This window comes from Leptopilina boulardi, unplaced genomic scaffold (genome assembly GCF_019393585.1).
Source record: "Leptopilina boulardi isolate dan_hultmark-lab unplaced genomic scaffold, ZJU_Lbou_2.1 LbouV2_325, whole genome shotgun sequence".
Classification (NCBI taxonomy): domain Eukaryota; kingdom Metazoa; phylum Arthropoda; class Insecta; order Hymenoptera; family Figitidae; genus Leptopilina; species Leptopilina boulardi.
This window is the reverse complement of record NW_026137891.1, coordinates 2,694,952-2,718,057: the sequence shown is the minus strand read 5'-3', so window position 1 is coordinate 2,718,057 and position 23,106 is coordinate 2,694,952. Positions and strand designations below refer to the sequence as shown.

The following is a 23,106-nucleotide window of genomic DNA, read 5'->3' as shown; positions in this document are numbered from 1 at the left end:
CAAATGTTTACACTGTGCGTGATACTGAAATATAATTTAAATAAATTAAAAAAGTTTCAGTAATAATTTAATTAAGATACCAAACATGTGATTTATATTATTAATTAAAATAAATTCGAACATTCATCAAATTAATTGCTACTTACAATAATAACTGAAAAGTATTTTCATTTTAAAAAAATCATAAAATGTACATAATTTACAACGAGCAGTGATATAAAAAATGGTTGAAAGATACCGAGATATTTATTTTAACAAGAAATTTTATAGACACTAGAAAAACGGTACAAAATTCCATTATAAGCTTTTTTTACTCCGATTATTTTTTTTTTTACTACCAGCACATTAATTACATCTAAGAAAGTAAGTCATCAAAAAAAAATTTCATTTTAACAACTCGATATCCTTTAACAAATCGCCGATTTTCTCGAAATAAAAGAAAAAGAGAGACACACATCCATTCTTAAAATTTAAAACGACGAAACATTTCTCAATTATTTTCACAACATTTTTTGTGCATTTTTTTTTTTTTTAAATGCAATTTCATATCACTGTTATTTGTATCTATAGTTTAAAAAAAACACTCACAATTTTTTTTTTAAACAAATAACACAGAAAGGAAAATTTCCAAAGTGATTTACATTTTGTTGTCAGTGAATAAAAAATTTTAGATTTTTAAATTAAGAGTAGTGTCATTTTAAAAAAATTGAATTTCTGAGAATAAAATATTTTTTTCGTCTTTTTAAAAGAATAATAATATTAGTTTACCTGTGAAAATTTTTTAAACTTTTTATAGACTAAGCAATCAAAATTTCAATCAATTTTGGAATTAAATTTTCCCATTTAAAAAAAAATTAAACAACTTTGCAATTGACACAATAATTCTTATTGAGGTCTGAGAAAAATAGGGGAAAAATATTGATAAAAAATACGAGTAGGGAAGCAACTTGGCACTAATAATTTATGGACCTTTATATGTGACGTAGAAAAAGTAAATTTTTTGAAATCGTAGACGGTTATTTTTTTTTTTTTTTTTTTTTGTTACCCCCATTGAACACGTTAAACTCGTCTACAATATTTTTCTTTTTTTTTCATTTTTTTTTGTTAACAAATAACGTTATTCGTTTTGAAGACAACAATATTATTTACAATTTTATATAGACCTTGTCAATTCATTTGGTTGGCTATCGATGTAATAACTTACGGAGTATAAAATCCTCCTCGAGATGAAAAATTCCTCTCGTTGATCTAATTATAGATCCGCGAAATCTATTGTTATATACGGTAAAATTACGCGAGCAAAAGAAAAACAAACAAATAAAAATAATACTTTAGAGCAAAAATCTTAGGTGGGGGTTTTTTTTCTGTCGAGTCTACAAAAAAAGTCTCGTTTGCTTTCGTTGAAACGAGTTTTTAAGAAATCATTTTTTTTTTATTTCAGTAAGCTCATTTAAGCGGTTCGTAAATAAGCTTTTTCAGTCTCCTTGAGGATTTGATTCGTAGGCAATCGATTTTTTTTTATTATTCGAACTGTAATCTTGCGCTCAATTATTAATCAAATATAATTACGCGCCTATAATCTCTCTACAATTAAAGCACAATTTCAGCCCCCTGTTTTCTCTTCTAAATTAAATAATAAAATAGAGCAATCTTTGACTGTATTATTTGAGGAATATTCTGGATCATCAAGGAAGCCATAAATATTTAATTGATTTTTGTTCATGGGGCTAAATTTTAATTATTTTTCTTTAATATTTGCCAAAAAAATGGCAAAAAATTTTCTAATTTCATAATTTAAGGCTACATTCTCATGTTTAATAATCAAAATTAAAGGAGTAAAATTTATTTATTGCTAAATTAAAAAAAAAATGAATTTATATTAGTATTTATTTATTTAAATTTCTTTTAGTATTTATATGAGAATGTACCTTTAAGAATTAATATTTTCTTTTTTTTTGCCTAGAGTTAAGTGCCTTGAAACGAAGGCGCTTGAAACTCTCAAAATTTTATTTTTATATTTAGCTTTAATTATGCATACTAAAAATGTTCTAAATATATGAATGTTATATTAATAATATTCTTTGTACGCATGCTGTGTAAATTTTCTAGAAGGTATAACTTCTACGGCATTTAAAAACCTTATATTCATCATCGTCATCTTGATAATTTTCGTGCGCGTTACTCAATAAATGTTACAAAGAAGTATCAGATGGTGGTGTACTGTCGTTGTGACTGACCTGACTAATCGAATGTTGAAGAGCGACAGGTGTCAGCCACTCCTTTCGAAGGCAGCGCTGAAGAAATGGAACACAGGAACTGATATACGCCAAACGATTTACCCAACCAGGAATTTCTTGATCGCACAAAATCTTCAATTTGAAAAATAGATCATTAGAAACAAATTCAAATTTTTTCTTTTTAAAATTAAAATTTAATGTACCTGTGTAAATTGACTGCTGAAATGATTGCAATTTTTATTCATTAAATGATATCGATCACCTCGAAAATCTTTTCCCAATTCAGAGACAATTCTTGGTACATCTTCTTCTGTAAAATCTGTATAACCAATATGCACAGACTGTCTGCAAATTTAATACATTGAAAATATAATTTAAATTTAAAATAAATATAATTCTATTTCTTTTGAACTAATTAAAATACCTGAATCTAAATTGTTCCCCTAATTCAGAAGCATCACGTGGCGAAATTTCGAAAATTCCCGTCATTGGATATGCATGACCACCGTATGCATATTCTATTAAAAATAAAAATAATACACAATTCGTAAGTTTTTATAATAAAAATCAATTCTCACTGATATAAAAATTTCGCAATTTACTCACCTACGCCGTAAATTTCAACACCGGAATGATAAACTCCCAAACCAATAGGAGTCGTGTATTCATTAATCCAGTACTGTAAGAAAAATAAAATAAATTCAATTAGATAATAAAATTTGGTAAATTTGGCAATTATATTTTTTTACAGTAATAATAATATGAAAAAATAATTTTTCTTCTTCTTGAAGAATTCATAAAAAATTAACTCACCATATCATAAACGTTGAGAGTTATCGGTTCACGTGCCATCCTTGGAATAAGTTCTTCACTCTCTTGTGGATAACCCAAACAACTAGGAAACGAGAGATTGCATCCAAGACCTGACGAAAACATCATAGACACTTTGTACTTGAAGCACTCAGCACTATCTATGTATCCAGAACACCTAACAAGCAAAGACTGCCATAATACTATATGCGAATAGAGAGAGATGAGATATGCTAATTGTTAAGAGAAAAAGAATGATATAAAATAGCTTCAATTCATTTCTAAAAACACTATTTTTAAAAACATTAAAAAAAATGTAATATTTCCCAGAATAATAATTCTCATAAGCATACATATAAAGCAACGAAAAACTAGAAATAATTTTTTTTATTTAAATCAAAAATGCAATTTCATGCTCTCAATTTGCAAAATGCAGAAAAATTATTAAATTCTCTTAGTAGTATATCATTAAAAAGCGTTGAATTGTTTCTTCAAAAAAAGAAATCTTTATTAATTTCTTTAGTATAATAACACTTTCAAGATATTCAAATATGATTAATGAAACATTCAAGCAAAAAAAAAGCAATATATTTAAAAAAAAATTTACCTTACGAATTCAAAATTTCTGCATTCCTCTTCAAAATGAAATTTGTATCTGATTTTTTCTTTGTTTCTAATATCCTAAAATTAGTTTTTTTTTCTCAAAACCCCGTAGTGAAGATTCTAACACAATTTCAATAAAATAAAAATAAACAAAAGATAACCTAAAAAGTTTCAAAATTTTCAGAATTTTTTTTAACACTAAATTGTTATTTTAAATAAAATACATCTATATTATCATAATTTTTTAAATGACAACTTTTCCACTTTAACAAAACAATAAGAAACGAAAATAAAAAAAAAATTATCATATAAAGTTGACGTCAATCTTCAAAAAAGATGAATCATACCTTTAAATTGAAAATGAAAAATTAAATCACTTTTTCTCTTATATATACAGTAGAATGTAGTACTATATTTTTAAGTATAAAATTTAATTTACATCAGTTTTGTTTTAATTGAAAATAGAAAGAAATGTCAATGAATGTCAATTTTCCCTTCAAACACGAGTAAAACAACAACGAAGATGAGTCATCGATGGTAAGAAAAAGAAACATTCTTTTTTTTTTTTTTTTTAAAGGGACATTCACATTTTCTCCACTATTTATTTACATCTATCACCTCATTATTTATTTAATATAAAGAATTTTCATCTCGTTTTGTTCAGTCTATTAAAGTGATTTAATTTTTTCTTTTTATACACAAAAATCAATATTTTGACAATTTTTCCAAAATATAGAGGGCGCAATGCACATTGAATTTGTAAAATGACGTAAATTGTAAATTTTAACGAGATAGAAAAGGATGGAGGATAGTTATGTCCTTTTCTCTCTACATAGACATGTGAACATGGCCTTAAAATTTAAGACCTTCCCATCCTTGGTTTGACATTTTGGCGACACTGCTGCCAACCTTGGCTAAATTCGCAGGATCAACTTCCTTATCTTTTATCAGCTCTTTTAACAATAAAAAATTTAACTTATAAAAAAAACACAATGCTGACGCTCTTTGTTCACTGTTCCAGTAATTCACTTTTGTCTTCTGGTCTAATGTGTCGGATCCGTTTATATGAAGAGTTAAACGCTGAATGATTGAAAAAAATGTAAATATAAAAATAAGTTTATTACCCTTTTCTCTGTGTATGTGTTCTTGACATTTATTGCTTTGTGAATCTTGTGAATTATATATTAAAAAAGGGATTTTAAATTCGCTGTTATTAAACTTATCTATTTTGAATCAATTATTAGTTATATTTTCAAAAATCTGTGTTTGTTTTTTTTACTTTATATTATAAGGAGGGTTTGTTGCTGGGCGCTTTTTTTTGCTCTCTCTTTCTCTCACTCTCTCACTTCAATTATATGTCACTTTTTTTTCTAATCGAAGATATAATATCAGATAAAACTAATATTATTTTATAAATATAATATTATTTTATTTTAATAAATTAGTTTAGCTTGTAATTTTATAATTTTAATTAAATACTATTTGTTATTTATATGGAAATTTTGTTTTTTATTTTGAATTATTTTTCAGATGTAAGGAATTTCTTTCAAATGTTGAAAAATTGAATGTAAAAAAAAAATAAATAGTGATTTTAAAGTGTTAATTTACAAAAATGTCGGGAGGAGAAAGAAAAAAGCGAAGTGATCGCGGACATGGATGGGAGGAAGCTGGAGCTGAATTTTATCAGGAAAGTTATCCTGCTGCAATGGAAGCTGATTTACAACAAGCTTTACAGAGAGATCCTTCACATATTGCTACATTGCTTCCTAGTAAAAAATCTCGCGTTGGTGAGTTGATTTATTATTAATTAATAAATAAGAAAATTATTTTAATTAATTAAATTATTTAATTTTATTATTAAATATATAGCAACTACAAAACGAGTTCGACATGAGCCGCGAACAACTTTACGAAGACGTACAAGTACACGTTCACGATGTGCAAGTACTGCGAGACGAATGTCAACAAATGTTCATGATGCTCAAGTATCAATGCTTCCCGATTTATCAGAAAATCTTTCCAATGAGGAACGTACATGGGAAGAAATTATGCAAATTAAAGCGATGCCCGTTTGTATGGCTCAGAAAATGCAGCTCAAGAATCAATTACAGGTATTTTTATATGTTTTAAATATTTCCATTTGTTTGAAAGTTTAAAATAATTCGTTTTTTTTTAAATGGATAAAATAAATTATTTCAAGAGTGCGACAAAATTGCGTCTTCAAGGTTTCGATCAATTAAAATGGCAACGAAGAAAAGCATGGCAACAATTTCGAAGTCGCGTTAAGGAAACATATGCAAAAATTTCACTCTGGAATGGAAGTTTAAAGAAGATTGGCGGTAATTTTGGCATGGGTATTGTTGCTTATTTTTTATTTATAAAATGGTTACTTTTTCTCAATTTATCATTATTTTTGATAATTTTCATATTTCTCATTTTACCAATAATTCTCTTGGAATCGCCATCGTCTGATTATTGCACAACAAATAATACAAATATTATTGAATGTTGCAGTGAATTATATATGAATAATTCCAAGGAATTAAATGTAATCACTGATTTTATGCAGGGAAATAATTTTCTCGAATATACATTATTATTTTATGGTTATTATGCTCATAAATCATATGGAAATATTGATAGTGGATTTTTATATGATTTACCACTTGCTTATATGGGCGTAATGATGGCAATATTTTTTATAAGTTTAATTGCAATTGTTAGATCATCAGCGAGAGAATTTCGTGAGAGAGTCGTTGAGGGTGAGGGACAATTTTATCAGTATTGTAATTTGATATTTGGTGGTTGGGATTATTGTATTAATAATGAAAAAGCAGCGGGAATTAAGCACAAAGCATTGTTTAATGAGATGAAAGTTCTTCTCGAGTCGGAAAGACTTGAAGAAGAAAGGCAAAATCGTACAAAAGAAGAAAAGGTGAAATTATATTTCATACGTCTTTTTGTTAATTCAATTGTTCTTGTTGTTCTTGGCTGTTGTGGAATTTTTATTTATTGGGTAATTGATTTTTCATTTCGTGAAGTTAGCACAAAAATTGCTCACGATTCAAGTGTAACATTTTCATTTAATACACTTGGTCAAATTTTGTTTGAATTTTTACCCTATATTTGTATTGTTGGATTAAATATTATTGTGCCATTTTTGTTTCGTTATCTTGTAACACTTGAGAATTATAGTCCATTGTTTGTCGTACGTGTTACATTATTTCGAACAATATTTTTGAGACTTGCCTCTCTCGCTGTATTACTTTTTAATTTCTATATGAAAATTGTTAGCGAAGTGGAAGAAAATGAATGTACTGATGAGTCGGCAAATCGGCCATTATGCTGGGAAACATTTGTTGGACAACAATTTTTGAAACTTTATCTCACTGATTTTATTACACAAATTTTTTTAACACTTTTCATTAATTTCCCACGTTCATTATTAGCGAGAAATTCGGAAAATAAAATTCTTCGATTTATTGGCGAGCAACAATTTGATTTGCCAAAACAAGTATTGGATGTTGTTTATTCGCAAACAATTTGTTGGCTTGGAGCATTTTTTGTGCCACTTTTGCCATTGGTCGCGGCAATTGGATCATTTTTTATTTTTTATATTAAAAAATTCGCATGTTTAGTGAATAGTACGCCATCGAATCAAGTTTATAGAACGAGTCGATCAAAATCTTTATTTATGTTTGTTCTTTTGATAACTTATATTTTAGCTATTATTCCTATTGGTTATTATGTTGTAAAATTAACTCCATCCAAAGCTTGTGGTCCATTTAAGGGTTTAAAAAATGTATGGTCATTGATGCTTTTGACATTTTCACAATTTCCAAATTGGCTTCAATCATTTTTCTCATTTCTTGGTACTGCCGGTTTTGGTGTACCGGCATTTGTTGTATTGTCATTACTTGTTTATTATTATTTTGCCGTTGCCACAGCCAATAAACATATGGTGACTGTATTAAAAAATCAATTAGTTCTTGAAGGTCACGATAAACAATTTTTGTTAAATAGACTCAGTGCTTTTATTAAGCAACAACAGGAGCAATCGAAATATCATCAGGGCTCTGATTTAGGTACTTTTACATAGGTTTAAATAAAAAATGAACAAAATATTTCATGTTATTTCGATGACAACGATTCGTATTTTTTTTTGCATTTATTAAATTATTAATTAATAAAGCAAATTTTTTTATTTATTTAAATTCAAATAATTTCGATTTTATTTTAATTTATAATTAATGATTACAAAAACAGTATTTTGTTAATTAACTTTTAATGAGAATGATTTAATTAAATTCAATTTAAATTGATTCAAAGTAATTGTTTTATCGTATAAAAATTAATTAAAATACTTGTTATATTGTTTTTAAAGATAATGTTGCGTTTTTTTTCGGAAAATTGATAAAATACACGAATCGTTGTTATCGGTATTCTGTTATTTCCATGAACAGGGTATAATGATTGAGCGATAATTTCTTTTTTTTTAAGACTCTAGTCACTTGTAAGTTCTTTCTAGAAAATTTATAGTCTGATTTGATATATATATACATATACATATATATATGTAGAATTTATTTACACTTTTTATACGACACTTTAAATAGAGATTTAACAACATTTTTTACATTTCTGATCTCCAAGGAAGTCTTTCAGAAAGCCAATAATAAATTTTTTATATAACAATTTTTTTTTAAATAAATATTACCAAAAGTAGATTTTATTACATATTATATAAAATTCAGTAAGGGTTTTTCTTTTTTCTAAAAGTTTATACTATCTACCGATGAAATCTGAATCTTGGGAGTGTTCATATTACGCTCAATATAGCCAAAATCTTTTTTCAACGTATACAATATTTATTGAAAAAAAAAATTAATGGAATGAAAGAATTGTATGTTTTAAATAATATATATGTAGAATTCAACGTGATAAATAATTGCAAACTGATATTTTAATCTAATAATTATAAGTGAATTGTATATAAATTGTGCACTTTTTATATCTGTTTCATTTGTATTTTTTTTTTTTTTTTTTTTTTTTTTTTTAATAATTACGAAACCAACAATGTTTTTAATTTAAGTTAGAAAATCATTGTTAGAACGAGCTTCGCAAAGATATTTTATGAATTCTAGTGCATAGAATTTTACTGAATTAGACAGCTTCACAGGCTATGAAATAATTGTAATTAAGGATTTTTATAATCACGCTTAAAAATTGTATATTGCCAAAACATAATGGAAATAATTTTGGTCAAAGTTAAAAAACAAGACCAACTTCTAAAAAATATGATGACCAATATTAATTATTTGTTTTTTTTACAATTTTCTACGCTCATGTGAATGAAATCAAGTGTTTTAAATTTTCCAAATATATTTTAAAAAACGCCCTTCAAGTAATTATTAATCATAATATTATTATTATTAATCACACTTGTAGGTCTTTTCACAACAGAAAATAATTTTATCTGTGAATAAAATATATATTCCAAAATATAGAACATAAAAAAAGTATTATTTGAGATTCACCAAATTTAGATTAGTTTAAAGTAAATGATCTCAAGTGTTTGTTTAAAACAAATTTTTTGAGAAAAAAAAAATTCTTTAATGATCATTGTTTATTTCTCAAAGAATGGAAATAATTTAAAACAACAGGTATTATCTTTCTTAAGAATACATAATCAGCTAATTATCGAGACTGCATGAAGTATATAATAATATTCATATTTAAATATATAAAAGAAAGTATTAAAATATTTTCTACACTTAATTTAATCGTTAATGTATTTATACTTCAATATTCACCGAATGTATGTATTACATGTATGAATGTGAAAAAATTTAGCGTATTAAAGTATTTATAAGAATCATATATATTTATTGATTTTAATTTCTATTTAAGTCCAAAAAAATTGAGAAAATTATCCTAAAATACTTTTATTTCTTTTATTATTTAAAATAAAAAAATATAACTCTCATTAAAGTAACTATTTTTATTTCAAAATATTTTCCTAATTTTAAATCGCATTCATCTAATTTATTAAAAATTATTTTAAAAAAACTTACATATTATTTCCTTAATTTAAATATAAAAAATATTTTGCTTTTAGCTATGATTTGTCGTCCGATTTTTCTGGAGCATGAAGCTAAAAAAGAGATTAATTTTTTTTTTTATTTAATGAAATGTTTGTAAAATATTAATTTTTTTTTTCATAAAATAAAATTACTTACAGCCTCGGCAATATCAATCCAATCTAAAGCAGCAGCCAAAGCATCATTTTTAGAAGGGATTTTGTCATAATTCCAATAAGTGAATTCAGAGAATTTTCCATTAGAATAAATATTTCTTTCAACGTCTTCAGTGTCGGGTTTTTTGTATTCAAAAAAAGTTATACCAGAATAACCTTTAGGCACTGTGACTTTTTGTCCTTGAAGAAGATATCCCCGAAATGTTGCTTGTAAATCTTATTTGAAAAAAAAATGCTTACAGTCATATTTTTTTTCAAATTTCATTTTATATTTCAAAACTTTATAAAATAAAGTAACGAATTTATAATGATAATGATCTAAAATCTTTTACAATAGAAAAATAAAAAAAAAACAAATAATTATATTGTCAAAAAAAAGAGAGAGAAATAACAATTACATTTACCACCTGTCAACAATTATAACCTCAAAGAAAAAACAACTTACATTCATCATTTTCTTTTCGAATATAAGGTTCAAAATAAGATGAAACTTTAGCAGATTCATCACCATGAATTTTACACGGCATTAAATGTAAAACAGATTCTTTTTCAGGAATTTCTTCCTTGTTAAAATGCATATGAATAGCCATTTTCTTGATATGTTTATATACCGTTAACGCACACTTGCTCAAAAAGGTTATGACATTTTCAAAAATAGTACCCAATGTGCGCATATCTTTCTGCGCACTCTCAGAGTTGGGTATGTTTGACATTAGGGTAGGTTCACATGTGTATTTGGCGTTCTTAAGTTGGCTAGCCTGACAGTCGGGCAGGTCAGGCAGTTGATTAGTCGTGCCGGTCGGTACGTTTTACTAATTATGTTACCTACAATCAGTGCTTTTTTTTGTATTTTTAACGACAGTTGAAACCAATATTGATCGTTGGTAAGTAATTATTTTGGAAAATTCATTTGTATTCTATATTACCAAAAGATGGAGTAACTGTAATGTTATAAAAATTAAAATTTTTTTTAAACTTTATTACAATCTTTCTAAGAAGAAGCAAATTTTTAATTTTACTATAAAATTAGTTACTTTTTAAAACTAATTAATAAAATCTACTGAATATTAATAAGAATTCTCTAATTCTTCATTGATAAATTGATGATTGTATTAAATAATCTTAACAATTTCATTATTTAAACAAAATAAGAAACCTAACCTAATATTTTATTGTGAATTTTTTTTTTTTTAAATGAAAATTTTAAACTGAAAAGTAACGAAAAAATTGAACTGTATAATTAAAAGCTAAGATTAATCTAATTTTAGAAGATAAAGAGGAAAAAAATTTCTTAAAAACAAAGTAAATCAAATTGTATTAAATTTAATTAAATGGATACTAAGAGATGTTTATAATATTTACTGTATACTCATTATGGTTATTTTTTGTGATTTATCAATAGCACAAGATTTTGTATGTGGAAAACGAGAATCGTGCATATGTAAGCGAGAACGAAAATAGCCTTAAACCGCTACAAGTCAAAAATATTCTCTCTCTGGTCCATCTATCCTCGGGAGGCTGCAATGAGTGGCATAAAAATTTCTCTCTGCGTATGAACTTTCACGATCAACTATAATGATGATGATGATGATGATGGTAAGTTTCATTCTTTGATCAAAAGCTAAACGCGTAATTTAATTTTTCAATTTAGAATTATTTCTCTCTGTATTTTATTTCTTTTTAATTTCTTATTGCATAATATATCAAATTTCTTTTATTTAATATATTTATGTTATCACACTCAAATTTTTTTATAGAATTTTTCTATTATTCCTAAAAAATAAATAAAATCGAAACGATATAAAAGAATTTGAATATAATAAAACGACATTTAATTCAAAAAACTTATTTATTTAATTATTTAAATACAATTAGAAATAAATGAAAAAACAAATTTAAATTACAAAAAATAAATATTTAAATTACATTAAAAAATAGAAATTTTTAATAAATAAAGTATTTTTGATTACAAAATTAGAAAATTATTTTTTTAAATAAAACTTTGCTGTTAATATTTTTTTGTCTATATGTGAAAAAAATTGAATTTTTTAATAGCAATTTAATTTCATTGTAAATTATTTATTATTTAAAAAATAAACAAATTCAACTAATTAGATTTAATTAACTAATCTCTTCTCTCTCTTTAGCTGCTTTGGGATACCAATTTGGTAAATCCCATGGTTTATTGATCTCAATCAATCGAGCTAATTAATTTGACAAGCAAAACAAAATTTCTTTGTTTATTACAATAAAATCTAACAAAATTTTTTAACTAGAAAAAAAAATAATAGAAAAATTCTAAAATTTGTAATTATTTTAAATGACAGTAGTAATAATAAATTAATAGAAAAAAAAATTATAATAGTCAGTAATTGATTATTATTAAATTAATTTAACATTATTGATTAAAAAAATGAATAATTTTTTTTCTTTGGAAAATTTTTTATTAAAAAAAAAATATACAAAATTAGTAAAAATAAATAATTCTTAAATAAATACGTTTCCGTATATTTTTTCCGGAAAAATTTCTATTTTTTTTTTTTTTTAAATAAATTTATACATTGTATTCTCGTTTAACTAAATTTAAATTTCTTTCTAAATCCATTAGGCACTTAGAAATTTCGCAGAACAATCTTATATCCCAGAAATGATTTTCTGAAAATTTCTCGAAATTCGTCGCGTGCTTTTTTTGTATAGATATATAAATAATTATACGCATATAGGAATATTTAAGTTCTTTGAACTCGATTTTCGTTTTTATTTCTCACATGATGATAATGATGATGATGATGATGAAGAAAGAAGTTCAATCGCCTGTGAAAAAAATTAAATATTCTTTCTCATATTTCACTTCCTTTATTTTGTCCGCGACAAAACGCGGGCATTTTATTATTTTTTTTTCGCATTATTCCGCATAATATTCACGCGCGGAATCGTTGAACTTTCGCGAGAAAAATTTTTTTTCTCCCTTTCTTTCTCAATTTTCTTTTTCTTTTCTTTTTCTCTATTTTATTTTGCGTTGCACTTCCTGGCGAGTCAGTTCGTGTGAAAGACATGCCGGATTCGTTGGTACTTTTTGGCGAATCATAGTAGCGAGAGAGAGAGAGAGAGAGAGAGCGAAAAATTGGATGTATGCCAGGCCCCGTTATATACACATACACACACACATATACCGAAAGTCACCGAGCTTTCACGACGTTCCGAATATCAAAAGCGGGCGTCGCGACGCCATGCATGCGACGCTCAGTTGTCTCGCGAAACACATCACGGGTGCTGCGAAAAAAAAGCGCCTCTCCCACGCTTTTTGTGTATGTGTGTGCGCGTGTATATTTCAAATAAAAAAAAAAAAAAATGTGTGTATAAAAATGTGCGTATACCACATGAAAAGTAAATTTCATTTTTTTTAGTGTTTTTTGTAAAATAAAAAAAAAATCGTTCCGTGTTTTATAGAAAATAAAATAATAATAAAAAAAAAAAAAACTATGCAAAAATAAGTGAGATTTTTTTACAAATTAAAATTCATTTTATATGAAAAGTGAATTTTATTTAGAATTTTTAATCAAAAGGTGCGTTTATTTACTTGCGAGACAATTGCTGATCACGAGTGCCAGGGAAATTCACTCAAATTTCGCGCTCAAACGATTTTTTTAAATTCATTTTCATCGTGGGATATACATATAAACCTCTAAAGTAATTTTTTTTTGTTTACTTAAAATTGTTGCAAAATTTTTTTTAAAATGCACGAAAAAAAATTCAAAATTTAATTAAATTTTTTTCTATTTATTTTGTTATTTTTTCATTTTTCTTTTTAAATTTCTCATCGAAATGGTATTTTTTATTGTTCGCCAGTACACTATTAAAATAAATAAATTCTAAAACAAGTAAAAAAAATTTATCAATTTATAATATTTCTAGAATAAAAATTAATTAATTCAATAATTATTTAATTATTGTTTAAAAATTCTTATTTTAAGTACGAGTCTTATTTTAAGATAATAATATATTATAATTATTATAATTTATTATATTATTTATTATAATAGTTATTATAATTATTATATATAATAATAATAATAATAATATAATAATAATATTTTTGGATTTAACCAAAAGATTTTTTAAAATTAAAGTATTTAAAATTAAAAAAAATAACTAAAGTTTCTTTGCTTTATGTGAAAAAATTATTAATTTGAGAAAATATTTCTAAATAAAATTTTTTTCTTAAATTAAAAGTCAGTTAATAGTTTATAAATCTTGCTCTAAAAAAAAAAAATTTCTGAATGTCATAAAACAATTTTTTTTAAACCCATAATAGTTTAATTTAAAAACTGAGTCTTTATTTAAGAAAATTTTAAAGAATTTCAGGCAAAATTTTCTTAATATAAGATGCATTGATGAAGCAGAAAATATAAATCATTGGAAAATATTTTTTCCGAATTATACCAAATATTTCTTTCTTGTAGCTTTAATATTTTTTCAAAGTTTTTTAGCTCTTTTTTTTAGTTTAAATTTAGAACCTGTGTCTTAAGAAAATTTTATTAAAACCATTAAAAGTCTTTGTTAATTATTTCTTAATTCTAAATTCTTTGTTAATAATAAATAATAACTAATAAATAATAATAATTCTTTGTTAATAAAAGTCGTAAATTGATAACGTTAGTCTTTATTTAAATAAAAAAATATTTATATAAATTTAATTAAAAATTTTTCTTATAAGACACAAGAAACTTAAATTCAATTAGTCTTCATTTTTCAAAAATTATTTTTATTTAATAAATATTAATTTTTTGATGTAAAATAAATTTATAAAATTTGTATTTAAAAAAAATATTTATAAATTTATTTAAACATTTTTCTTAACTTATGACAAGGGTATCTTAAATTGAGTCTTAATTTAAAAAAAATTTTATTAATATTTAATAAATATTAATTTTTTAATTTAAAATAATTTTAAATTTTAAAAAATTTGAATTTTTTTCAAATTAGTAAATTTTACTCGAAGAAATATAATTTGAAGAGAGTATACATATATATAATAATTGAAACTTGTTATTAAAACGTAAATCGCGCCAATTAGCCGCACTAAACAGTAAAGAATTTGCGAAATTGTTATTTTCTCAAATTTTCAACCAAGCTTTAAGCAATAAATATTCTGGCGGTTAGCGAAACTCTAATTAAAGTGTACTTCATTTTGTGGAACGCGATATTTGATTTAGAAGCGTGGAATTCTATTATCGAAAGTATTAAATTTAATGGAAGCTAGCGCGCGAGTTTTAGTATTATAGTCGATTATTGGATAAAAATTCAATCTGAAAATTAATTGCGCAACTTTTTTTTTTTTTTTATTTAATTTTTATTTATTAAAATAAAACTATTGACAAAATGTTTATTAATTACTTCTCTCGTAAACGTAATTTAAATATAGATTTTTTTTTTACTTTCTCGTATATTTTGCATTTTATATATTAAATTTGTTTTATCGTTTATTTTTCATGACATCTAATTTATTGATTTATTAATTATTATTTCATTCAAATAGTTTCTATTAATATTATTATACCTTCAAAGAAAATGTTAACAATTATTGAAAAATTTTATTATTATTATTTTTAATTAATAAATTATTATTATTATTGTTGTTGTTAAATTATTTGAATTTACAAAATTAATACGTTTCTTTTCTTTTTGCAGAGAAAAATTCCAGTTTCAACGAATTTTTGTGTCATACGAGGGAAGATAAATTTTCTTAACCATTGTTTGTCAAGAGATATTGTTGATACAAATGGATACAGTACCAATTTTAATTTCAATGATTCTATTCTCACGTGAGACGAAATAAAAAAATCAAGAATTATATATAAACATATCCAAGAAACAATTTAAAAAAGGAATTATAACATCTATGGTATCAAAAAAACATTTATCAATTTTCTCAAAAAAATTTAAAATATAAAATATTTTGAATTTTCTCATCAGTGATTAATTGTGAGATTTTTATTTACATTTTTTTTCTATTTTATTATTGATTTTCGATATTTAAAAAAAAAAAGTGAAAGAAAAAGAAAAATCAGTGTTGATTTTTTGAGATTTATACATATATAGAGAGAGAGAGAAAAAGAGAGAGAAAGAGACAAGTAAAATTAAAAATTACGGGGGAAAAAGATAATGGCTGAAGAAACACCACGACGAAAAACAAGATCGGCTTCAATTTGTGCTCCTGGTTTTTCAAGTATAGATAAAATGGTTGATTCAATGCCACCATCAGGTGCTAAGGAAAAGGACAGAGAAAGGGACAGCGGAAGTGGTACACCGGAAGGAAGTACACCTACGAGAAGACGACGACCTGCCACAAGGTCTCAAAGTGCACGAGTCACGGGTGGCGGTAAAAGCATTCGTCGAAGAGCTGCCGCACAAGGTAAATTTTTCATTTTTTTTTTATTTTTTCATATTTTCTTTATTATTTTTATATTTATTTTTATTCAAAATCAATTGAAAGATTATTTTTTTATTTATTAAAATTTATTTATTGCTTCCTCAATAGAGAATGTGGTATTTAATTATATTAAAACAGATTTACAAAATTATTCCTTCACAAATAAGAGGAAATAAAAAAAAAAAAAAATAAGAATTGTTTGCTTTTTTCAAATTTTTTTCGAAATTAATATAAAACAAAATTGGTGATAGAAATTAATTATTATATTCTATTAATAAATAATAAATTTCCGGAAAATGTTGCTTGGTGACACTTATAGTGAACCGTATACATACAAAGTTCGATATTTTATAGTTTTAATCTCAAGAGCGGTGAACTTTAAACGTCAGAGGTGTGTACGAGACGAGCTTTGATATAATCCCAAGTGTGTTACGCATATGGATTAAGTTTGCATATTTACCCTTGAGAAATGCCATTTTCGAAAGCTCGCAAACTTGATTCCCGTCAAATATATATAGCTTTATATAATAATGAATTAAATCACGTGCACACACACAAATTTATTTTTATGTCAATTTATAAATATTAGAAAAAATGATATTTTTTTTTTTTTTTTTAAAGAAATTCCTTAACAAGATCGGGAAAAATACAATGTGGAATATAACTTCTTTTTTATAAAGTTCTAAGTTTATAAAAGAATAGACTAACATTTTCTTCGAATAAATTTATATTGAAAAACTTTTACCGAGAATATTTTCAAATGTAATATATATTAAATTTTAACGATTGTGATTAGATTTTTGTTATTTATTTAATTATTATAGTTTATTATTAGATTATTATTTATAAATAATTATTATTATATTATTATAATTATTTATAATATATTACAAGTTTTATAGGCATTTTTTTTATTATATTTTAATTTGAAATTTAAAAATCTTTTTTATTATAATTATTTTAATTAGAAATAGAAAAATTGGTTTTTATTATTATTAATTTATGAAGTTTTTTTTATTATATTTTAATTTTAAATATCAAATAATTTAAAAAAATTTTCAATATAATTTTTTTTTAAATTTAACTCTATTCTTGTAAAATTATAATATTTTGTTATTCGATACAAGAATAGGCGACTCTTTTTGCCCCTTATAAAAAAAAGTAACTCTCAAAATCAGTAGTTATGGCTCGTTACGCTCAGACAAGCATTGTAGGTTTTATAATATACAAACACAATTTATGCAAATTACAAGAATTTAAAATGTGAAAAAAAATTTAAATAATTTATATTTATTATTATTTATATCAAATCATATAATTCCAAAAAAATAAATAATAATAAAAAATAATAATTATAATTATCTTTAAATGTAATAATAATTATTATCTTATTATTATTATTAACTTTTGATTATTATTGTAAAATAATTATTAATAACAATTTGAAAATTTTATTATATTAAATTATTATCTACTTAAACAAAACATTAAAATTTTGTTTATTAAAAAGTGTATAATTTTGATTATTAAATTTGCAATAAAATTTGTATAACGAAATGACAATTACATTTCAGAACGTATAATAATATATAATTGCAATATATTCTAATATGCAAAATAACATTTGTAAAAAATAGTTTGACATGCATGCGGTTAAACTACATATTACAAAATTGCGAATTTATATCAATTTTGATGAAACAAATTGCAATATTAATAATTCATAAATTAATAAAAATTTTACAGCTGCCGCTCAACATCATCATCATGAACCAACAATGAAATCAGCTCATTGTAGCAGTGAACCAAGGCTAAATGAAAATGACGTTAGTCCAGGTTTTAGAAGAAGGGGCAGTAGACGAGGACAAAGTATGCATCATACTCATCATAGAAAGAGTAATGCATTTCTTGATGTACCCGATGTTTCGGTTCAATTACCTCCGCGAGAAGAAGGCGAGGATGAGGACAGTTACAGGCTTCGAAGTTTTAGTCTCACCAGTAAAGGTAAGATTTTTAAAAAAAAGTAATTAATTCTTTTTTAATTTTACCAGAAATTTCTAATTAGTAAAAATTATTTATTTAAAAAGAAAAAAAAATCATTTTCATAATTAAAAAAAAAAATACTTCTTTTCCTATTTTTTCCTCTGAATAAATTTTTAAATGAAAAATTTTGTGTAGGAAAATCTATTTTCAGTAAAGAAGTATTTTTTTTTATAGTAAAGAATCTTTTGGATTTAGAGAAATTTATTTTTATTTAAAAAAAAAAAAAATTGGCGAAGAAAAGCGCCTTTTATTAGTTAAGAAAAAAAAGGAAAGAAAGAAAATGCGTTAAAATTGGATCGAAAAATCTCAAATGCTAAAAAGGGAAAAGAGTTTAAAGAACTAGAATGTTCCGCCTTATAGCAAGGAACCCAATACAAAGTTAAGTTTCCACTTGAGAGCAAGCGAGCAGACAGTTGGGGTCACAAGTTAACCCCTCGAGGGCAATTTCGCAGGACGGTTCAAATAGACGTAAAGAAAAAAAAATGCTCGTAAGTTAGAGGAGCAGCAAGATTATCTTTGTTTATCTCCAAATACGCTTTTTATATATAAAGTGGCACTTTTTTCCATTTTGCCAAAAAAAAAAAATTTTTTTTGCCTTTATTTGATTTAATTAATTTTTATTATAATTTTATGAGTACTATAATATTATCTATTAATACTATTATAATATTATAATATTATAATATTATAATATTCATATAAAAAAAGTGTAAAAAAATATATATAAAAAAATTTTTGCAAAATGGAAAAATGCCTATTATTGGATTAATAATATTAATATTATTTTATTAATATTGTTATATTAATATTATATATTAAGCAATATAATATTATTCAGTAAATTTTCGTTTTAGAATATAATATATTCATTATATTAAATTTTAATTTTTTTTTATTTTGACAAAATTTTAATGAACAGAGCAAATTCTAAAGTGAATCTAGCCAAAATAATTACATATACTTTGATCTCAAGGAGAGAGAGAGGGAGACGTGAAATCAATTTATTAACGATTAAATGAACTTACTTGTAATTAAAGTTATGTCATAATTATGTAAAGCGTATCATCAAAGCGATCCATCTTATATTATATTAATATTTAGTCCTTTTATTGGCAAAATTTTAGAAAAAAAAAAAATATTCCCCAATTATTTGAAATTAGAGAATTAAATATAATTTCAAGATTTTTATTTCAATGAAATAAATTTTTTTTTATATTTAATGACGTTTTTTCAATTTTTAAGTTTTTTTTAAAATAAATATTTGTCTTTTATAAAACATTTTTTTTTTAATTTAAAAAAAATCAAACTAGACAATATATTAATTTGCATATGTACCATATTCTAATTATTAATTTAATTCACTAAACGTGTCTTTGTTCTTGAGAATGAAGCGCTTTCCATAATTGTGATATTAATTTTATACTTGCCGTGCGAAAGATCATTATAATAATAATTAGTTCATTAAAATGCAATTAATAGTTTTGAATTTTCTAAAACATATGCCGATTTATATATTATTTATAATTTTCTTTCAATTAAAAAAAAAAAAGTTTTTCTTTAAACGTGCTTAAAAAATTTATTTAAAAAATTATTTTTTTAAATTCAAAACATAATAAGCTATAATTAAAAGATAAATTTTCTTTTTAAAATGAAAAATATTTCTTTTTATACAATGCATTTTACATAAATAAATATTCTTTATCTTGAATTTCTTTTTTTTTAAAAAAAAAATTTCTTTTGTCCGGTATTTTTTTTTTTTTTTAAATTCTTGCAAATCCTACGTATACGATGTCATGAAAAAACATGAATCAAAAGAAGCGCTCAGCCCTATCAAAACTCAGTTAAGAAGATTTATGTAACTTACAAAAATGAACAAAGGACGAGGGATAAACTCAAAGATAAAAAGAAAAGAAAAAAAAAGAATAAAATAAAAATGCTGTTCACATTTTTACATCAATTTTTTAAATTGTCATACATGCATATTTTAATGCAATTTATTTTTAAATTCACTAACTCTACAAAAATATATTAATTAATAAACTCAAAATTACTCTCTCAGTATTAATTAATTAATAGATTTCGATTTTTTCTAAGATTTTGATTTATTTGTTTCAATTGTGTTGGTACTTATTACAAAATAATTATTTATTTATTATTATTATTATTATTATTATTATTATATAATTATAGTTTTATTAATAATATAATATTAATTATAATATAATATATTATACTACACTGAAAAAACAATTTATTTGATTCAAATATTCGGTTTATACTTGACTATTATCAAATAAATATTTATTTGTATCAAATACAGTTTATTTAATTTAAATAAAAAATATTTTGATTCAATTAAATATTTATTTAATAATAGTCAAGTTACCGATTATTTGAACCAAATAAATTTTTTTCCACACCCAGAGAAATGATATATTTGTCTCACAGCCTAATAAATATTTGATTCATATAAATTTTTATTTGAATTAAATAAAAAATTTTATTTACGCCAAATAAATAGGCTAGTAGGCTGTGTGATAAATACACGTTTATTTAACTCAAATATATTATACTTGTTTCAAATAAAACATTTCTCTCGGCGCAGTGTATTAATTATATTATTATAATTATTATTGATTAATAATTAATCATTTATTGTATAATTATTTCCTAGATGCAAAATACTTTTTTTTTGTTCGAATTTTTGGCAAAAATTATAAGGCATAGAAAAAGAAAAATTTTTTTTTTTGAAGAAGAAGATAGAATTTTTTTTGTTTAGAAATATGTATTAAATTAATTTTTTCGAGAATAGTAAATAATAAGGGGTTGAAAATTACGTGACATTACACGATTTGTTTCTGAATGTGTACATCTCATACTTGAGAGTGTGTGTGAGCCAGAAATACGTTTGCAAAAGAGAAGGCTTGAGATAAGCAAAAATAGAGTATGTATACCTGTTAGTGGTGCAATGACGTCCGAGTCAACTCCAAAGGAGTTTATCATTGCGCGAGAGTAGTTTTCTCATATGTATATTATAGAGACCAAACTTCTGGATAGTGTATATAAATGAAAGTTGAGAATGAGAATTGTAGAAAAGCGTTAAAGCTGAACCAACAGGGGGATGCTCACATTTCCTGTTATATATGTAAAATGTGTGAAAGTTCTATATGCCTTTTCATTAGCGTTTCGTTAAATGAACATTTAAAATCTGAGAGTTCTATTACTTGAAAGGTCTAACTTTTTTTTTCAACAAAAAAAAAAAAATTTCTGATGCATTTCTCTGATTTTATTTACATTTTTCATAAATCAGATAATGTCTTACTATTCTACGCCCAGAGAAATGATACATTTGTCTTAGAGTCAAATAAATATTTATTTGTTTCAAAATAAATTTTTATTTTATTTACGCTAAATAAAATTTTATTTCTGCTAAATTAAATTTTTTATTTGAAACATATTATTATTTTATTATTTTATTATTTTTTATTTTTTACTATTTTTATTATTTATTATTTTTTATTTAGGAACTATTTTTATTTTTCTATTTATTATTTTTATTATTTATTTATTTATTAAAACATTTTATATTTGATTCCAATAAATTTTATTTGTCCCAAATAAAGGCAAAATAAAAAATTTCTCTGGGTGTAAAAAAAATTAATTTACATGAAAAAAAAAGTAAAAACCGGTTCTGAAATTAAGAATAAATTTTTAGAATCTTTTAGAATATTTTTGGAATGTTTTAGAATATTTTCCTCTTCTCAATTTTTTTTTATGACTAAAAAAAGTCTTACTGAAAAAATTTGATTTGATTCAATTAGTCGGTTATTTTACTATTGTCAAATAAATATTTATTTCTATTAAATAATCAATGAGTCAATTAAATGGTATTTGTTTCAAATACATAAATTATTGGTTTAAATATACAATTTATTCAATTTAAATGAAAATTATTTGATTCAAGAAAATATTTATTTGATTATAGTCAAGTAACCGTTTATTTGAATCAAATAAATATTTTTATTAGTGTAATCCATAAATTTTTTGTCAAAATTAAAATAAATTAAATTTGAAATTTTCATGATTTTTTTATGTTTAATTATTATTAATATAAAATAATTATTAATAACAAATTTACATTTCGTTACATTAAATTATTATCTATTTAAACAAATTCAAAAATTTGTTAATAAAAATTGGAAATTTTTTTATTATTATTATTATTATAAAATAATTATTAATAACAAAATAAAAATTTTATATTAAATTATTATCTAATTAAACAATACTGAAATTTGTTTATAAAAATTAGGAAATTTTGATTATTATTTTTATAAATTATTATTATTATTATTATTCGTGGAAAAATTATTGAAAATTGGAAATTCGCAAATTTTCGCATTATTATATATATGATTCGAAAAATGAGATTCAACCATCGTCTTGTTGAATCAATATATCATATCGAGAGATTCCTTGAATTCTTTCGCCATAGATTATTTTAATGGTAAAAAATAGAGAGAAAAACGTGAAAGAAAAAAAAAGCTATAAAATTGTATGTAGCACGTGTGTGGAATATTGTTCTCGGATTTCCATAATTTTTTTATTTTTTTTTATTTTTTACAGTACTTTTTTCTTTTTCTTTTTCATTTTTTTTTCTTTTCTTCTTTCATATTTTTCGTAGTTTTTCCACTACACGTCATTATTGTGTAGTTGCGGTATGC

The 23,106-nt window shown here is 23.6% G+C and overlaps 4 protein-coding genes across 12 annotated transcripts in view; 2 read left to right on the top strand and 2 right to left on the bottom strand.

Annotated features, from left to right (window-relative positions):
- Nucleotides 1-82: 82 nt before the first annotated feature.
- Nucleotides 83-4,365, bottom strand: LOC127284548 (deubiquitinase DESI2). 7 transcript variants are annotated; one of them, XM_051310028.1, is made up of 7 exons: nt 3,998-4,364; nt 3,655-3,811; nt 3,051-3,225; nt 2,844-2,916; nt 2,662-2,755; nt 2,441-2,582; nt 83-2,369 (listed from the first exon to the last, which is right to left on the bottom strand). In XM_051310028.1, exons 3-7 carry the CDS (start codon nt 3,174-3,176, stop codon nt 2,193-2,195), a joined length of 612 nt encoding a protein of 203 aa, XP_051165985.1. In that variant the 5' UTR covers nt 3,177-3,225; nt 3,655-3,811; nt 3,998-4,364; the 3' UTR covers nt 83-2,192. The 7 variants fall into 7 exon arrangements, with proteins under 7 accessions (XP_051165985.1, XP_051165986.1, XP_051165990.1 ...); XM_051310029.1 differs by having other exon boundaries at nt 3,655-3,770; XM_051310033.1 differs by having other exon boundaries at nt 3,051-3,160; nt 3,655-3,770.
- Nucleotides 4,366-4,543: 178 nt separating this feature from the next.
- Nucleotides 4,544-8,709, top strand: LOC127284542 (transmembrane channel-like protein 7). Its single transcript, XM_051310019.1, has 4 exons — nt 4,544-4,749; nt 5,181-5,437; nt 5,520-5,761; nt 5,851-8,709. The coding sequence occupies exons 2-4, from the start codon at nt 5,263-5,265 to the stop codon at nt 7,747-7,749; spliced, it is 2,316 nt and encodes a 771-aa protein (XP_051165976.1). The 5' UTR covers nt 4,544-4,749; nt 5,181-5,262; the 3' UTR covers nt 7,750-8,709.
- A 922-nt stretch (nt 8,710-9,631) lies between these two features.
- LOC127284549 (ribonuclease H2 subunit C) lies at nt 9,632-10,560 on the bottom strand. Its single transcript, XM_051310035.1, has 3 exons — nt 10,352-10,560; nt 9,890-10,122; nt 9,632-9,804 (listed from the first exon to the last, which is right to left on the bottom strand). The coding sequence occupies exons 1-3, from the start codon at nt 10,494-10,496 to the stop codon at nt 9,769-9,771; spliced, it is 414 nt and encodes a 137-aa protein (XP_051165992.1). The 5' UTR covers nt 10,497-10,560; the 3' UTR covers nt 9,632-9,768.
- Nucleotides 10,561-10,674: 114 nt separating this feature from the next.
- Nucleotides 10,675-23,106, top strand: part of LOC127284544 (GTP-binding protein RAD) — a 52,534-nt gene continuing 40,102 nt past the window's right edge. Inside the window, exons 1-4 of one of the 3 annotated variants that reach the window (XM_051310022.1) lie at nt 10,675-10,790; nt 11,309-11,502; nt 15,598-16,321; nt 18,086-18,343. In XM_051310022.1, the coding sequence (XP_051165979.1) occupies nt 16,072-16,321; nt 18,086-18,343 (508 nt within the window). In that variant the 5' untranslated portion in view covers nt 10,675-10,790; nt 11,309-11,502; nt 15,598-16,071. Of the gene's footprint in view, nt 10,791-11,308; nt 11,503-13,127; nt 13,597-15,597; nt 16,322-18,085; nt 18,344-23,106 lie in introns of those variants that run through there. The other 2 variants (XM_051310023.1, XM_051310021.1) reach the window with 2 other exon arrangements.

Coding starts and splice junctions, on each gene's coding strand:
- LOC127284549 (XM_051310035.1), bottom strand. CDS start 10,496: ATGGCTATTCATATGCATTTTAACAAGGAAGAAATTCCTGAAAAAGAA. Junction 10,123..10,351: donor TCGAAAAGAAAATGATGAAT/GTAAGTTGTTTT, acceptor TTTTCAAATAAG/ATTTACAAGCAACATTTCGG. Junction 9,805..9,889: donor GGATTGATATTGCCGAGGCT/GTAAGTAATTTT, acceptor TCTCTTTTTTAG/CTTCATGCTCCAGAAAAATC.
- LOC127284542 (XM_051310019.1), top strand. CDS start 5,263: ATGTCGGGAGGAGAAAGAAAAAAGCGAAGTGATCGCGGACATGGATGG. Junction 5,438..5,519: donor TAGTAAAAAATCTCGCGTTG/GTGAGTTGATTT, acceptor TTAAATATATAG/CAACTACAAAACGAGTTCGA. Junction 5,762..5,850: donor AGCTCAAGAATCAATTACAG/GTATTTTTATAT, acceptor AATTATTTCAAG/AGTGCGACAAAATTGCGTCT.
- LOC127284548 (XM_051310031.1), bottom strand. CDS start 3,176: ATGATGTTTTCGTCAGGTCTTGGATGCAATCTCTCGTTTCCTAGTTGT. Junction 2,756..2,843: donor TGTTGAAATTTACGGCGTAG/GTGAGTAAATTG, acceptor TATTTTTAATAG/AATATGCATACGGTGGTCAT. Junction 2,583..2,661: donor GGGGAACAATTTAGATTCAG/GTATTTTAATTA, acceptor TTAAATTTGCAG/ACAGTCTGTGCATATTGGTT.